The sequence below is a fragment of the Aethalodelphis obliquidens genome, unplaced genomic scaffold (genome assembly GCF_003676395.1).
Source record: "Aethalodelphis obliquidens isolate GAN/ISIS:26980383/991018 unplaced genomic scaffold, ASM367639v1 scaffold7, whole genome shotgun sequence".
Taxonomy (NCBI): Eukaryota; Metazoa; Chordata; class Mammalia; order Artiodactyla; family Delphinidae; genus Aethalodelphis; species Aethalodelphis obliquidens.
In genome coordinates, this window is record NW_020837951.1 from 21,706,826 (window position 1) to 21,726,035 (window position 19,210).

The 19,210-nt window shown below is 35.8% G+C and overlaps 1 protein-coding gene across 2 annotated transcripts in view; it reads left to right on the plus strand.

Moving 5' to 3' along the window:
- SHOC1 (shortage in chiasmata 1) overlaps positions 1–19,210 on the plus strand; it is an 84,551-nt gene that overhangs the window by 47,945 nt on the left and 17,396 nt on the right. For both annotated transcript variants that reach the window (XM_027105219.1, XM_027105218.1), the window contains 5 exons: positions 814–992; positions 10,898–10,970; positions 15,087–15,153; positions 16,804–16,982; positions 18,643–18,760. In XM_027105219.1, the coding sequence (XP_026961020.1) occupies positions 814–992; positions 10,898–10,970; positions 15,087–15,153; positions 16,804–16,982; positions 18,643–18,760 (616 nt within the window). The remainder of the gene's footprint in view (positions 1–813; positions 993–10,897; positions 10,971–15,086; positions 15,154–16,803; positions 16,983–18,642; positions 18,761–19,210) is intronic.

Consider the following 19,210-nt stretch of genomic DNA (forward strand, 5'->3'; position numbering starts at 1 on the left):
TTCTAGCTGTATTAATATAAAATTATAATTAATATGTACATAGTATAAAAATATGAACATGAACATTAACTTTGATTTATTATTGTATTTATTGTCCAGATATTCATTGAATACCTGATCTACATAAGTTACTCTACCAGGTGCTCTACTTCAGTAATTCACAAAATTCACTGTGCAGTAGAATCACTGGGAGAAGTTTTACACATAGGAATCCCTGGGACTCAATCTAGATTTCTTGAATTTGAACCTTCAAGGATAGGTCTCAGGATTCTGTGTTTAAAATTGCTTTTAGTGAGTCTGAATTTAGGCACTGCTGTTTTAGCAGCTACATAAATTAATTATGCTTAAATATCATGGATTATGAGAGCTTATAGACTAGTGAGGTTGTTAAGTCGTATACATAAATAACCAGAAATCAAGTGCAAAGCTGTATCGATAACATACCAAGAAAATCTCAGTGAAATGCATTACCACAGGACTTGCATGTAAGTGTAGATTCTAGGGTTTAGGAAGAAGGCAATAGCATTTAACAAGCCAGAAAGCAGGAAAGGATGAGAAATATTCAGAGAATATGTAGAGTATATCCAGTTATATTGGTATTATGTAGCTTAAAAATAGACATTTGCTACATATTTCTCAGCTTTACTTAAATTTAAGGTTTTCATTAGTTTCTATCTTTGATCAAAATCAGAAAAGTAGTAAAGGGAAATTTAACTGTCTCTGCTATGACCCTTATTTCCTTTTAGGATTTTACCATGCAGTTTCTAAAAGAACAAAGAGACATGCTTTTTTTCCCACTTCTGTTTTTAACAGGATATTTGTCAAATGCAAAAGATATCTACAAAAGCACTTTAGGCTCCTATTTGGATGACATTTGGCGACAACTGGAGATTGTACAGTTTATTAGGGAAAAAAAGCCTGAAACCAGCTACAAGATACAAGAATTGCAATGTCAGATACTAAATTGGATGCAAAGTGGACAGCAAATTAAGGTAAGTACTGAAATAAAGCAGGTAACAGCAATCAGCTTATATAAGAATTGGATGTAAGATAAATTTTTGCATTTAATTTGAAATTATGTAATAGTATAGTATATACTATTTGGTCCCTTGACAGTTTTCTCCTTGAGTAAGTTAACAGGACAGAATCAGACCCAGAGAAAGGATCATTGGCATCATTATTTATATGTCTTGAATTTTTTTAATACTTTAATTTTTATTATACGTAGTTTTCTGTGGATTAATCCTTTAAATCTCAAAAATTTTGTTTTCTACTTGTAAGTTCATGAACACATACCAACAATAGAACTACAACAATTAATTTTTAGATATTGAGCCAGAATCTCATCTTATATAATTCTAAAAAAAAAGCACTTGTTTATTTCTTGGATTATGTTGGAAATTTTTTGCCCACTCTACATCAAGCATTGAACAAAGTTTGCATAAGTAAAGATTTAAAAGAAAATACTTTAAAAAATATTTTCAAGCAGAAAAGCATCTCAAAATCTTTACACTAAATCTGGAAACAAATTTGGCCTTTTTCTTCGTTTTCCTCTGTCCCTGCTGGGGATATTCTTATCCCCAACTCTATGGTTACTTGGGTAACTTGCCTGTCATTAAAACAAATTAAATCAATCAGTAAGAAATTTAAAATTGGGGAAGGATGTCAGCATCATGGCAGGAAGAAATGCTCTCTCGGCTCTCCCCTTCAATCTGCAACCAGGAAAACATCCACAACTCAACAAAGGGGCCTTTGCCTAACACCAGGACACTGGAGAGTTCCACCCATCTGTACCTGTAAAGATAGGTGGAATGGAACCCATAGAAGAGGCAGAACTGGAGGATCAGCATAGGCAGTGCCTGCAATTTTGGACCCTGGGCTGTAGCAGCTGAACCCCAGTCCAGAGAACCCAGTAGCAGCGAGGGCGGCATCCCACATGACCCCGGCCTCCCACTTGCACTGGTACCCACAGCCACAGATAGCTGGAGCAGCCGTGGCACGAGGCCTGTGACCCTGTCCCTCCAGCTCAGAGCCACCCACAGCTCTGGCGCCCCACCCTCCATCAGCAGTGGGTGAGCCCAGAAACCCAAGAGCACCAGAAAAGGAACGGCACACATGACCCCAGTTCCTCCTCCCGGCCCTCCTGCTCCTCCTGCAGTGGCAGAGCCTGTGACTCAGGGATCCCAAATGAGGCCACCATCCTAGTACTCAGGCAGTGACATCAATAACACCAGAAACAGCAAGGCGCCAACAACCCCAGAGGCACAAGCAGTGACAACAAATGCTTTGGGTGACCCCTCTGATGTAGACACGGAGGGTAGAAAGTGCCAATACTCAAACACAACCAGAGGCAGCGCAGGTAAGAGAAAACAATGTGCTATAGTGTCACCTACTGGAAAATAAGAGAAAGGCTTCTATTTACAATGGAGAAAAGACAGCCTCTTCAGTAAGTGGTGCTGGGAAAACTGGACAGCTATATGCTAAAGAATGAAACTAGAACATTTCCTAACACCATACACAAAAATAAATTCAAAATGGATTAAAGACCTAAATGTAAGGCCGGATACTGTAAAACTCTTAGAGGAAAACATAGGCAGAACACTCTTTGACATAAATCTCAGCAAGATCTTTTTTGATCCACCTCCTAGACTAATGAAAAATAAACAAATGGGATCTAATTAAACTTAAAAGCTTTTACACAGCAAAGGAAACCATAAACAAAACAAAAAGACAGCCCTTAAAATGGGAGAAAATATTTGCAAATGAAGCAGCCGACAAGAGATTAATCTCCAAAATATACAAATAGCTCATGCAACTCAATATCAAAAAAACAACCCAATCAAAAAATGAGCAGAAGATATAAATAGACATTTCTCCAAAGAAGACATACAGATGGCCAAAAAGCACATGAAAAGATGTTCAACATCACTAATTAGGGACTTCCCTGGTAGTCCAGTGGTAAAGAATCCACCTTACAATGCAAGGGACACAGGTTCAAAGCCTGGTCAGGGAACTAAGATCCCACATGCCGCGGGGCAGCTAAGCCCGCGTGCCACAACTACTGAGCTCACACGACTCAACTAGAGAGCCTGCAGGCCCCAAATTACAGACCCCACACACTCTGGAACCCGTGCGCCACAACTAAAGAAGAGAAAACTAGTGAGAAGCCCATGCGCTGCAACAAAGAGCCCGAAGTGCCGCAACTAAGACACAATGCAGCCAAAAATAAATTAAATAAATAAATAATAACTAAGTCTTTAAAAAATTCACTAATTATTAGAGAAATGCAGATCAAAACTACAATGAGGTATCACCTCACATGGGTCAGAATGGCCATGATCAAAAGATCTACAGGGCTTCCCTGGTGGCGCAGTGGTTGAGAGTCCACCTGCCGATGCAGGGGACACGGGTTCATGCCCCGGTCTGGGAAGATCCCACATGCCATGGAGTGGCTAGGCCTGTGAGCCATGGCCGCTGAGCCTGTGCGTCCAGAGCCTGTGCTCCGCAAAGGGAGAGGCCACAACAGTGAGAGGCCCGCGTGCTGCAAAAAAAAAAAAAAAAAAAAGATCTACAAACAGTAAATGCTGGAGAGGGTGTGGAGAAAAGGGAACCCTCCTACACTGTTGGTGGGAATGTAAAGGGGTACAGCCAGTATGGAGAACAGTATGGAGGTTCCTTAAAAAACTAAAAATAGAACTACCATACGACCCAGCAATCCCACTCCTGGGCATATACCCAGAGAAAACCATAATTCGAAAAGATACATGCACCCCAGTGTTCATTGCAACGCTATTTACAGTAGCCAGGACATGGAAGCAATCTAAATGTCCATCAACAGAGGAATAGATAAAGAAGATGTGGCACATATATACAATGGAATATTACTCAGCCATAAAAAAGAACAAAATAATGCCATTTGCAGCAACATGGATGGACCTAGAGATTGTCGTTCTGAGTGAAGTAAGTCAAACACAGAAAGACAAATATATGATACCACTTATATGTAGAATCTAAAAAAATGGTATAAATGAACTTAGTTACAAAACAGAAATAGAGTCACAGATGTAGAAAACAAACATGGTTAACAGGGGATAAGGGAGGACGGATAAATTGGAAGATTGGGACTGACATATACTCACTACTATATATAAAATAGGCAACGAATAATCACCTACTGTATAGCACAGGGAACTCTACTCAATATGCTGTGATGGCCTATACGGGAAAAGAATCTAAAAAAAGAATGGATATATGTATATGTATAACTGATTCACTTTGCTGTATAACTGAAGCTAATACAACATTGTAAATCAAGTATACCTCAATGAAAATTTAAAAAAGAAAGAAAGGAATAGAAAAGGTGGTATGGAATTTGGAGCATGGCCAGGCCAGGAGTGCAATTTCTCTGGAATCCTCTGCCCCAGTCCCAGAGGATGCATTAGGTTTAATGCAGAAAAATGACTGACAAATTACTAGGTCACTGAGTGTGAAATTTATATTTTTTGCTTCTTGCTTTCACCCATCCAATAATTGTATCGACCTAAACAGTAAAGATATTGCTATTGTCTTCTTTATTGCAGCACCTCTGAAAAGGGAACTGCTGTGTCTCAGTAGATTTTTTTTGCTGGATAAATCTTTTCCTTGTGATAAATAAATCTCCTAACAGGGTCTTATGTTTTTTTAGAAAAAGAGAACGGCTTCTAGTTTATAACTTGTTGGTTCATTAAAATCAAGTAGAAAAAATTATTTTTACCTGAAGAAGAAAGGTGTTCGCTACTTCAGATGTGTCAGCTGAGGAACAACTTATCCGGCACCATGAAGAACCACAGCAACACTGTATCACAAAAACAAAATGACAATTCATCAGAAATCAAACTTAAAGTCATGGAATATTGCAATCTAACTGATAGAGAATTCAAAATAGCTGTCATGAAGAAACAACAAGCTACAAGAAAACTCAGAAAGGCAGTTCAATGAGCTCAGGAGTAAAATTAATGAACAGAAGGAATACTTTACCAAAGAGACTGAAACTAAAAAAGAACCAAACAGAAATTCTGAAGCTGAAGAGCTCAATAAATGAGATTGAGAATTCATTAGAAAGCACTGGAAATAGAGAAGACCATATGGAAGAAAGAATTATTGAGCTCAAATTTAGAAATCTAGAGATGGTACAGGTAGAAGAGGAAAAAGAATTAAGATATAAAAAAGGGGGAAATTTTATGAGCGTTATCTGACTCTTTTAGGAAGGGCAACATTAGAGTAATGGTTATCCCAGAAGAAGAAGAAACAGAGAAGGTAGCAGAGAGTTTATTTAAAGAAATAACAGCTGAGGACTTTGCAAACCTGGGGGAGGAACTGGATATACAAGTCTATGAAGCTACAAGAACACCTAATCACCTAAATGCAAAAAGATCTTCTCCAAGACACTGTCAAAAGTCAATGAAAGGGCTTCCCCGGTGGCGCAGTGGTTGAGAGTCCGCCTGCCGATGCAGGGGACGCAGGTTCATGCCCCGGTCCAGGAAGATCCCACATGCTGCGGAGCAGCTAGGCCCGTGAGCCATGGCCACTGAGCCTGCGCGTCTGGAGCCTGTGCTCCTTAATGGGAGAGGCCACAGCAGTGAGAGACCTGCGTACCGGAAAAAAAAAAAAAAGTCAATGAAAAAGAATTTTAAATGCAGTCAGTGAAAAAAGGATGCAACCTACAAAGGAATCCCTATTAGCAGATCAGCAGATTTCTCAGCAGAAACTCAACAGGCCAGGAGGGAGTGGAATGACATTCTCAAAATATTGAAAGATAAAAACTGTCATCCAAGAATACTCTGTCCAACAAAGTTATCATTCAGATACAAAGGAGAAATAAGGGCTTTCCCAGACAAACAAAAGCTGAGGGATTTTTATCAACACTAGACCTGCCTTATAAGAAATGTTGAAAGGAGCTCTGCTGCCAGAAAAAAAAGGCAAAAGTACACAAAACTTTAAGGTGATAAATAGATGAACAGAATCAGAAAATTGCAACTCTGTATCAGAATAGGTTTTTAAATACTTTATTACAACATAAAGGTTAAAGGGAGAAATATCAGGAAAAAAACAATAGCCACTTCAATTTGGTAACAAATGTAATACAAGAAGGAATAATTTGAGACAAGAAAAACATAAAAGGGGAAGAGGAAAAGAAGGGAACCCATATAGGCAAATGAAGATAAGATACTATCAGCAGAAAAAGGACTACTTTAACTATGATACATTTCACACAAACCTCTTGGTAGCCACCAAGCATAAATCTAAAACAGAGACACAAAACATAAAAAAAAAGAGGAAACTGAGAAAAACATCATAGAAAACTACCAAACCAAAATGGCAGACAGAAACACAGGAAAAGGAAACAATGGAGATATAGAACAACCAGAAAACAAAATATAGAATGGCAGTACTCATCTATCAATAATCACCCTAAGTGTAAATGGATTGGATTCAGCAATCAAAAGACACAAAGTGACTGGATGGATTAAAAAACAAGAGCCAACTATATGCTGCCTCTGGGAGACTCGCTTCAGCTCTAAAGACAAACATAGGCTCAAAGTGAAGTGATAGAAGATGATACTCCAAACAAATGACAGCCAAAAGAAAGCAGATGTAGCTATACTCATATCAGACAAAATATACGTTAAGCTAAAAAAAGGTAACAAGAGACAAGGAAGGACATTATATTCTGATAAAGGGGATAATTCATCAAAAAGACATAATAGTAGAACAAACAACAAAAAAAAGACATAATAGTTAGTAATATCTATGCACCTAACATAGGAGCACCAAAATATATAAAGCAATTATTAACAGACCTAAAGGGAGAAATTGATGCAGCACAATAATAGGAGGTGACTTTAACACCCCACTTACATTAATAGATAGATCATCCAGACAGAAAATCAACAAGGAAACAGTGGTCTTAAATGAAACATTAAACTGGATGGATTTGATAGGTTGGTATAGGACATTCCATCCAAATGCAACAAAATACACATTCTTCTCAAGCACACATGGAACTTTCTCAGGGGTAAACCGTATGTTGGGACACAAAACAAGTCTCAATAAATTTAAGAAGATTGAAATCATATCAAGCATCTTTTCCGACCACAACGCTATGAGACTATAAGAAGATAGCTGAAAATATCACAGATATGTGGAGACTGAACAACATGCTACTGAGCAACTATTGGGTCAATGAAGAAATCAAAGGAGAATTTTTAAAATACCTTAAGACAAATGAAAATGAAAATACAATATACCAAAATCTATGGAATGCAACAAAAGCAGTACTAAGAGGGAAGTTTATATTAATACAAGCCTATCTCAAGAAACAAGAAAGTCTCAAATAAATCATCTAACCTTACACCTAAAGGAACTAGAAAAAAACAAATGAAGCCCAAAGTCAGTAGAAGGAAGGAAATAATAAAGATCAGAGCAAAAATAAATAAAATAGAGACTAAAAAGACAATAGAAGAGATCAGCGAAACTAAGAGTTGGTTCTTTGAAAAGGTAAACAAAAATGACAAACCTTTAACCAGACTCACTAAGAAAAAAAAAGAGAAGGCTCTGATAAATAAAATTAGAAAATAAAGGAGAAAAATAACATGGATACCACAAAAATACAAAGATTGTAAGAGAATATTCTGAATAGTTAGTAACCAACAAAGTGGACAACCTAGAAGAAATGAAGAAATTCTTAGAATCATGTAACCTTCCAAGACTGAATTATGAAGAAATGGAAAAATTAATAGACCAGTTTCTAGCAAAGAGATTAAAACAGTGATGAAAAAAAAACCTCCTAAAAAACAAAAGCCCAGAATCAGATGGCTCCACAAGTGAATTCTACCGAACATTCAAAGAAGAATTAATATCCATCCTTCTCAAACTCTTCCAAAATATTGAAGAGGAGGGAACACTTTCTAACTCATTTTACAAGGCCAGCATTACCCTGATACCAAGTCCAGACAAAAACAATACAAAAAATATACATTACTGACCAATATCTCTGATGAATATAGATGCAAAAATCCTGAACAAAATATTAGCAAACCAAATACAATACATTAAAACGTTCATATAGCATTATCAAGTAGGATTTATTCCTGGGATGCAAAGATGGTTCAGTATTCTCAAACCAGTGTGATACACCTTAGCAAAATGAAAGATAAAAAACATATGGTCATCTCAATAGATGCAGAAAAAGCATTTGACTAGATGCAACACCTATTTATGATAAAAAAAAAAACTCTCAATGAAATGGGTGTAGAAGGAGTGTATCTCAGCATGATAGAGGCCATATATGACAAACCCACAGCTAACATCATACTCAATGGTGAAAAGCTGAAAACTGTCCTTCTAAAATCAGGAACAAGACAAGGATGCCCACTCTCACCACTATTATTTAATATAGTATTAGAAATTATAGCCAGAGCAATTAGGTAGAAAAAGAAATAAAATGCATCCAAATTGGGGCTTCCCTGGTGGCGCAGTGGTTGGGAGTCCGCCTGCCGATGCAGGGGACGCGGGTTCGTGCCCCGGTCCGGGAGGGTCCCGCGTGCCGCGGAGCGGCTGGGCCCGTGAGCCGTGGCCGCTGAGCCTGCGCGTTCGGAGCCTGTGCTCCGCGACGGGAGGGGCCACAGCAGTGAGAGGCCCGCGTACAGAAAAAAAAAAAACAAAACAAAACAAAAAAAAAATGCATCCAAATTGGAAAGGAAAAAGTAAAACTGTCACTGTTGCAGGTGACATGATTTTACATGTAGAAAACCCTAAAGACTCCACCAAAAAACTATGAGAAATAACAAAACAAATACAGTAAAGTTGCAGGGTACAAAATCAACATATAAAAATCTATTGTGGGCTTCCCTGGTGGCACAGTGGTTGAGAGTCCGCCTACCGATGCAGGGGACATGGGTTTGTGCCCCGGTCCGGGAAGATCCCACATACCGCAGAGCGGCTAGGCCTGTGAGCCATGGCCGCTAAGCCTGCGCGTCCAGAGCCTGTGCTTCGCAACGGGAGAGGCCACAAAAGTGAGAGGCCCGCGTAGCGCAAAAACAAAAAATCTATTGCATTTCTATATGCTAAAAATGAGCTAGCAGAAAGAGAAATTAAGAAGACAATCCCATTTACAATCACAACAAAAAGAACAAAAAATACCTAGGAATAAATTTAACCAAGGAGGTAAAAGACCTGTACACTGAAAAGTATAAGATATTGTTGAAGGAAATTAAAGACGCAAATAAATGGAAAGATATTCCATGCCCATGGATTGGAAGAATTAACATTGTTGAAATGTCCATATTACCTAAAACAATCTACATATTCAATGCAATCCCTATCAAAATCCCAAGGACATTTTTCCACAGAAATAGAACAAAAAATCCTAAAATTTATATGGAACCACAAAAGACCATAACTAGCCAAAGCAATCCTGAGAAAAAAGAACAAAGCTGGAGGCACCACAGTCCCTGATTTCAAACTACATTACAAAGCTATAGTAATCAAAAGAGCATGGTATTGGCAGAAAAACAGATACATAGATCAGTGGAACAGAATTGAGAGCCCAGAAATAAACCCACACATATATGGACAATTAATTTACAACAAAGGAACAAAGAAGAAACAATAGAGAAAGGATAGTCTCTTCAATAAATGGTGTTGGGAAAACTGGACAGCCACATACAAAAAAAAAAGTAGACCACTGTCTCACACCATACACAAAAATCAACTCAAAATGGATTAAGGATTGGAATGTAAGACCTGAAATGATAAAACATAGGCAGTACACTCTTTGACATCAGTCTGAGCAATATCTTTCTGGTTATGTCTCCTCAGGCAAGGGAAACAAAAGCAAAAATAAACAAATGGGACTACATCAAACTGAAAAGCTTCTGCACAGCAAAGAAAATCATCATCAAAATGAAGAGACAGCTTATTGAATAGGAGAAGATATTTGCAAATTACTATATTCAATAAGGTGTTAATATCCAAAATATATAAAGAACTCATACTACTCAACAACAACTACAAAAAAATTTAAAAATGGGCAGAGGAGCTTCATAGACATTTTCCCAAAAAAGACATACAGATGGCCAGTAGGCACATGAAGAGATGTTCAACATCACTAATTGTTAGGGAAATGCAAATCAAAACCACAATGAGATATCACATCACACCTATCATAATGGCTATTACCAAAAAGGCAAGAAATAATAACTATTGGTGAAGATTTGGAGAAAAGGGAACCCTCATACACTGTTGGTGGGAACATAAGTTGGTGCAGCCACTATGGAAAACAGTATAGAGATGCCTCAAAAAATTAAGAATGGAACTCCCATATGAACCATCTACCCCACTTCCGGGTATTTGACCGAAGAATACAAAAACACTAGTTTGAAAAGATACACCCTTATGTTCATGCAGCATAATTTACAATAGCCAAGATACGGAAACAACCTATGGTTGATTTGTTATCTCCACCCTGCACGCCCCCAAAACTGTAATGGTAAGTAGGAAAGTATAGCAGCAAATCATTGGTTTTCTCCAGCAATTCAAACCTGCCTGGGTTAAATTTAACACTTACAGTACAGGCAGAGACAACTTATATATAGTCACCTATATTGGAATTCTTGAGGAATACTAAGAATGCCCTACTCCAAAATACTTTCCTCATTAATATTTGATCTTACCAGAATTTATTCCTTTGTGTTCAAGCACTGATATCTTTTGCAACACAGATATTTACTTTGCCACCTTATTGTCGTTAGTTTCATGTAACCAATTAAGTTTGTTATTTTTGTCACTGTAGCAAAAGAATATGAAAAAGAATAATCATTCAGATATACATGTATATGAAATTCTTATTTTTGAACAGGTGCTGATTATAATAAGAATGGATTCAGATCGTGAAAAACATTTACTCATTAAAATCCTTAACAAAATAGAAGGTAGGGAGTTTTAAATTATGCTTCATTTGATAACAAATGCTTGAATATATAAAAATGTACTGATCTAACCAAGTTTTTAATTAAGATATGATTAACACACCATAAAATTCATACTTTAAAAATATATAATTCAGTGGGATCTAATCAGTTTTTAAATCAATGTGGACTATATTAGTCTGCAATATAAATATACTACAATGTACTTATATGTACATTATCATTACTGTTAATTATTATTACCAATTGACACCTTTTATTGTCTACTAATCGCAAATATTATGGACTACTTACAACTCTATGAATAGGTTTTATTAAGTCAGTTTTTACAAATGAAGAAACTAAAATTCATAAAAGTGATGTATCACGCCAAAATCACAGGTAGTAAGTGAGGGAATCAGGATTTGAACCTAAGTCTCTCTTGTTCCAGGGTCATTTTTCAACTCTTCTACCCACTACTGCCCCCTCTGCCAACCCTTTCCACCTTGTGCTGTGGAACGCATTGCTAAGATGTAAACTTTTCTCCTTCTTCATCTCCTTGTCTTAAGTGAAACCCAACTTTCCCTAGATGATAATGCTTCCCCTGTATCCCTTTCATATAGAAGCTGATAATTTTCTCTCTCTGTGTATAGGGATGAGAAGGCCATTTCTTGCTTTCCATTATCCTTTCCAAAACTTTATTCCTCCATCCTTTGAGGCTATGCCATATTGCCATGTCATTCTCTACTACCCCACAATCATCCATGGACAGTTTTGCACCTGATTCATGGTACTCTCTTTATTCCTGGTCCTGCCATTATCCTAGGTGTCTTTAATGTGAATGATTCATTCAATACCCTGACCTTGTAGTTTCGTTGGCCTTCACAACAAATATGATATTCACTCCTTCACTTTGCTATCGACCTTGTGATAATACAGAACTGTCCTGCCTCTAAACTTTAAACTCTGATACATTGTTCTCTGTCTACAGCTACCTCTAGCTCTTTCATGATCTTCAGCATTCTAGAGATTTATAAATTGTCGACTCCTTTTTTCATTTTTTTCTCCTTCCAGAATTGGGGATGGCCATCACTTTAATCAGTCTTGTTCTTCTATTGTATTGATACCTTCCATTTAAACTTCAGCCCTCAATCAATCAAGATTTAATCTCTCTATTCCTACACCTGAGCTGCTGAGCATTACTGGAGAAAATCAGATAGATTGGTACCACTACAAAATCAGGTTCTCTGAACTTATAAGGGCTTTTAATAATTCTTAACAATCTTTCTATATGTTCTTAGGTCCCATTCCTATCATACTAATGGCTGTACCATAAACCCGTACCATGCCACTCGTCCCCTCATTTTGAGAAGGGAAGTATGCCTTCTAACGTCCTTTAGTCCAGTAATAATCCTCCTCAGTTTCATCTTCCCCACCATCTACAAACTTATATTTATTTCTTCTATTGTTTTATCTTTCCTCCTTTCTCTACAGAGGAGGTGAATCTCCACCCTTTGAGAACCAATCTATCCCTTGTGCTGTGGATCCCATCTCTTCATGCAGTCTCAAACACTTTATTCCATCAGTTATTTCCCAGCCAGCCTTCTTCTCTAATGACTCTTTCTCTTAATCTTTAAGCCTTCCAGTCTTAAAAATAAAATAAAATAAAATAAAATACCACCCTCAACCTGTGTCAACCTTTATTTATTCTCTTCCCTCTATGAACTGCATCTTTTGTCATCTCCCAAAATATTTCTTTGCTCTAACCCTACCAAACTATTTGTCTTGCTGTCTCCTATCTCCATGCCTTTACCCTTCCTGTTCCTGCTATCATAATGCTCTTCTCTCTTCTTTAGGAAGCTAACTCCTACACATCCTTTAAAAATTAGTTAAAACATTTGTTTAGGAAACCTTGATTTAAATACTTTCCCTCTCTACTCTCAGGGTATTATGTGCATCCTTCTAAGACACTTCTTACCATCCTGGGCTATAATAACTGATTATCTTGTCTGTTTTCCTCACTAAAATTTCAGCTTCTGGAAGGTAATGACCATGCCCTGATTTGTATCTCCAGCACCCACAAAAATGCCTGGAACATGGAAGGCACCTCATAAAGATTTATTGAATAAATGAATAAGCTAATGAATACCTCCCTATATACCCTACTTAGACTAAGACTAGTGAGAAAGATTTAACTGAAATATATGCAAGTATTGTCACAAATATCTGCTACTCTGTGAAGTTAGTAAACTATTAAAACATATCAATAGTAATGTGAGAATGGAAAGCTCTTTTAAGCAGAGCCTTATACGGTGCTATTTCTTGACAATGTTATCATGTGCTAGAGTCCAAATTTTCAAGCTTGGATCTTATTATTTCGTTCAGTTTTCCAGTCCTGGGAAGATAAATTCATATTTACCAAATCACAAGATCCTTACTAGTACCAAAATGCTAGAGCAATACTTAACAATTGAGGAGCTGAAGCTGTCACAGTTGTCTAGACAATCAGGGTAATTGGAAACTTTTTTTTTTTAATTGGGGTATAGTTGCAATGTTGTGTTAGTTTCTGCTGTATTGCAAAGTGAATCAGCTATATGTATACATATATCCTCTTTTTTTTGGATTTCCTTCCCATTTAGGTCACCAAAGAGCACTGAGTAGAGTTCCCTGTGCTATACAGCAGGTTCTCATTAGTTATCTATTTTATACATAGTAGTGTATATTGCGCTGACCAATGTTAGCATTATAAAACAAAGGGGGATATATGTATATTTATAACTGATTGCTGTACACCTGAAACTAACACAACATTGTAAATCAGCTATACTCCAATAAAAATTCTAAAAAATAAATTTTAAAATATTAATAAGACAAAGGGATTTGGATAACCAAAGGAATATTTTTGTGAAGAAGCTGAGGAAATATTCCTGCCCCACAGAAAAGAATACTTAAACCTACTTAATGAGACACATTTTCCTTTGATGTCACGTAAGATATAGTGGCAAATTATTGCTGTATATATATCGGTTCTTATGTAGGCTTCATGCCGAACATTCCTATTTCTCTTGACATTTGGGATTATATCATTATTACTCTTATTGTTTTGTTTCAACAAGGTCTGCTGACACAAAAATATTGACTCTATATACTGAAAAATGTTTTTACTCTGTTTGTAACTGGCAACTATCCTCTGTATCTAGAAGCTAGGCCTTTTCTTTCTGTCTAGTGTTAGAAAATAAAGATGTGGTTCCATCATTCCACGTGTTTGAAAGATCCTAGTAATGTGCTCAGCAAGTAATCTGCTTTGGGATCAAAGCTAGTACAAACCACTTAAGGAGATTAGGTTTTAAATAATATGACCTCATAAATTATAAAAGAGAAATACTACTAACTCCATTCTTATTATCACCAAAACTACTGTCATATCAAGTAAACATGAAATTATTAAACATTACTCTGCCATTATTACATCACACTTTTGGGAACTCTACAGTTGACAAAAGTTCACTAACAGAGTATAGAATTTATTTTTACTAGAATTAGCTACTCTTAAATCAATTATGTGTACCAAAAATAAACTGTATATGTGGGTATAATAAAATTTTTAAGTTTATTATATTTGGTTTAAAATATAACATAAATAATGTAAGTAATTTAAATTATAATTGAGAAGCAGGAGTGAATCTATGAAACAGGTAATGTCCAGGAAGTCTTCTTTTTCTTATACAGCAAGGAGAAAGGAAAAAAAAATTCCTACTGCACTGAAATATAGTCTCTTACTGTTTAGTTATGTACTTAAATTTGGCTAGAAAAAAGGTAAAATCTACCGTAATTTTTAGCAAAATAAAATGAACTGCACAGAATTGGTGAGTATTTAGTTATTTTAACATTAAGTTTTTGATCTATTTTATTATTTTACATGATAAATTCAGAATTTCCAGGCTTATATACACACAACATACATACACACCAGAAACAGTGCCCATGGCTCAAACTTTCTGATTCCCTAGACTTAGAAAAATAATCCTTGTTCACAGATCTTTAATTCATTTCTATGGTAGTGAAATATATGACACACCTAAAAATATATATGAACAAAATATTGAAAAAAACTTTTTGTATTACTCTTTTTTCCAACAGGTTTGACACTGACTGTCTTACATTCGAACAAAAAAGATTTTCTGGAATCCAGAGGTGTTTTAAATGGGTAAAAACATATTTGTTCATCTCTGGGGAGGAGACATACCAGTTCCACGGGAAAAGTGCAGTTTCTCCTAGAACTTAACTTTTTAAAGTTTTTTTTAGCCAATTTTTAAAATTTTATTTATTTACTTATTTGGCTGCGTCAGGTCTTAGTTGCAGCACATGCGGTCTTCGTTGTGACATGCGGGTCTTTTCGTTGAGGCGCGTGGACTTCTCTAGTTGCAGTATGTGAGCACCAGAGCGCACAAGCTCAGTAGTTGCGGCGCACAGCCTTAATTGCCCTGCGGCATGTGGGATCCTAGTTCCCCAACCAGGGATTGAACCGACATCCCCTGCATTGGAAGGCAGATTCTTAACCACTGGACCACCAGGGAAGTCCCAAAAAAGGTTTAATAAAACCTGAAATTAATCAATGTCTCCACTCTCTTCCTGAAAAATGCTTTAACTAAGTTTATTGCCTTGTGTATTATGTATTACTGTCGTCCAGAATTTTAGTTCATTCTTTCTTTAATATCTCCAAATTATCATTGTTATTGTTAGTGTCAGTACAAGTAGTACCTATTTAGACTTACACTTGTTTCTTTCTAACCAGTGTTTTTGCTCAGCATTGTCTCTTATATTTTCTTCATTCCTTTTGAGTTTCCTTCTTCTTGTAGTACATCACTTAGAAATTCTTTCAGTGAGAGCCTGCTAATAATAAAGTTAGTGTTGGCTTGTCTAAAAATGTTTTCATTTTGCCTTATTTTATGTAGAAATTATTTCTAGATAGAAAGCAGCAGTAGAGAATTTTAATTATAGTAAATTCTATGTTATATGAAATTCGAAGATGGGAAAGATAAACTTACGATATTTAAGTACCCACTTTTTTGTTGTTAAATCACTTATGAAGCCCATTGAGGAAAAAAAACCATTTCAAAGTCATCAGGAAGGGACTTCCCTGGTGGCACAGTGGTTAAGAATCCGCCTGTCAATGCAGGGGGCACAGGTTCAAGCCCTGGTCTGGGAAGATCCCACATGCCGCGGAGCAACTAAGCCTGTGCCCCACAACTACTGAGTCTGCGCTCTAGAGCCCGGGTGCCACACCTACTGAAGCCTGTGCACCTAGAGCCCATGCACCGCAACAAGAGGAGCCACCGCAATGAGAAGCCCACGCACTGCAACGAAGAGTAGCCTCCGCCATAACTGGAGAAAGCCCACACGCAGCGATGAAGACCCAATACAGCCAAAAAATAAAAATAAAAAAAATAAAAATAAAAAACAAAGTAATCAGGTAATATTCTACTATATAGATTCTCAAAGATTAAAATCTCACATTTATAAGAAAATGAGGTTGATTTCTCATGGTGATTTGTGTATTACTGATAAGACTCAGGTAATAAAATAGGGTCCCTTGCATATGAGGATGTGAAATAGTCCACAGTTTTTTTATATCCTGGTTGTTTTTTTTTTTTTTAAGTATGACCATCAAAAAGAAAGATAAAAAGAGATTAGCACAATTGGAAAACAAGTCAACAGAAAATACGCCAGTGTCCTTCCAAGATAAGTAGGCATAGATTAGAGAAGAATAAAATAGCCAAAACAGTCATCTTTTAGCATTCCAAGTGTATAATGACACAAGACTAATTCTATTTTCTTGGCTTTCTTTTGTCTTCAGTACAAGTTTCTGTGCAGTTGTACACAATCAATATATTGGAGCAGATTTCCCTTGGAGTAATTTCTCTTTTGTGGTGGAATACAATTTTGTAGAAAACTCTTGTTGGGCTGAACATTGTGAAAAATTGAATATTCCTTACTTGGCCTTTAAAGTGATTCTTCCAGACACAGTTTTAAAGAGTAAGGATATAAACCAAAATTCCTTTTTTGTTCCATTAGCATGAAAATTTGCTGCTTTCTATTTCTGATCTATGGAAAGAGAATAAACTATAGCATTAGAAGACTTGAGTTCAAGCTCTAACTTCACCACCAACTGTGTGACCTTGAGCAAGACCTTTAACTATCTCTTGCCTCTTTTGTAAAATAGCCTTTACTGATTGTATTTGTCTTCATCCGTTTAGCTTCTAAATTTTACTTATAATAGCACTATTAAATTATAATTATATCTAATCTTAACTGACTTTTATGCAACAATATTCTTATTGAATTTTAGGGGAAAATATGTCATAGTATGTTGACTGACACAGAGAACTTTTAACACACAACAAAAAATTATGCACAAATACTTGGCAAAGAGTCTAAACCACTTTGCATAGCATTTGGTTTCTTTGTATTTCTCAGTAACGCTTCACATGACTAAGGTTGTGAATTCTCAGATCGATTAAATTAAAAATCCTGTATATTTTTAGTCCCAGTGCATCTCTCATTCAAAACTTGCCATAAGTCACTTTCCATCCACCTCAAGTATGAGTAGGAAGTTTGAATTCTGAGACATTCCAACTCAATTCTAAAAATACAACCATAATTATTACTTTGGAATCTTTGATACAGAGATTTAAGCATTAACTTCATTAAATAATTAAAACATGGGTTCAAGAAAGGATAAAAGGTAAACATTCATCTTTAAACTGAATTTATTCAACCAATTCCTTATTTGGGTCATTTATAATGCTTCAGTTTTCTACTATTATACCACAAGATTTATAGTAGTTTATATATCTTATATATCTTTATGTACTTGTTGTAAGAAGTAAAAATTCCAGGGTAAAATGAATTGCTGGTTCAAAGGTATACACACATTTATATATTGCCAATAGCTTTCCAGAAATTCTATCCCAATTTATATTTACGTGGAAAGTGTGAGAGAATCCTTTCCCTCATATTTTTACTACAAGTAGGTATTATTAATCTTTTAAATTTTTGAAAGGATTAGAGGCAAATAATATTTTATAGTTGTGTTATTGCATTTCTTTGATTATCCATACCATTTCATAAGTGAATTGATCTTGTATAGCCATTCTTTTATAAATGGCCAGTTTATGTCCTTTGTCCACTTATTTGTTGAGGTATATGATCTTTTTCCTATTGATCTGTAGCATTCCCTATGGATTATTGTGCATAATTTTAAATTTTGATGTAAATCAGTATATATATTTACACAGGAAATGTCCAATATGTACTAATTGAATAAAGCAGATATTAACATTCAGGTAGAGTATGATCCTGTTTTTTCTTTTCCTTATTTTTTCAAGTGAATGTACATGTGTAAGTATAGACAAGCAAACATAGAAAAAAGTGTGGAAGTATGTGTTAAACTCTGTTTTTAGTATATAGTAGTTTTAATAAATTCTACTAACTATTATTTCTAGGAGTAGAATAACATGATTTTTATTTTATTCTTCAGACCTTTCTTTATTCTGAATTCATATTTTTACAATGAATATGTTTTATTTTTATACTACTCCTTGAGCATACACCTGTTATTCTCATGTTTAGTAAAAAGAGAAAGAACTGAGGGATGAGAAAAAAGAGAAATATTTATAAATTTTTTCATATTTAGGAAGCACCTTGCTGGATAGTTTTGGTGGTTTTCTTTTGGAAATTCAGATTCCATATGTGTTTTTTGCATCTGAAGGACTTCTTAATACTCCAGAAATACTTCAGTTGTTAGAAACCAAGTAAGTTATTGACTTCATAACTTAGGAAAGATGTATATACCCTAATTGGCTAAATATTATGCTATATATGTGGCACTATTTCTTTCTGATTCAAGCCTGGAATTATATCACATAGGAATAGTTTTCCATAGAGTTTATGTCAACTTATACTTCTCTCCCTATAGTACACCATCATAATTATTGAATATTGTCTTTTTTTGGTTATATATCAATTTTATGGAGAAAAAATAGTTAATTATTATTTCAATTCATTTTTAATTGCATTTCTTTTGTTACCAGCAAATATGAGGATTTTACGTGGGGGGGTTTTCTGTGAATTACATGGTCATGTCTTTGGGTCATTGATATTATTGAGAATGAGTATTCTTATTTAGAGGACTTTAAATACTGACTAGGAAGCAAGATTATGAAGTTCTAAATGAATTCTCAAGTTTTTAGACCTTTAGTTCT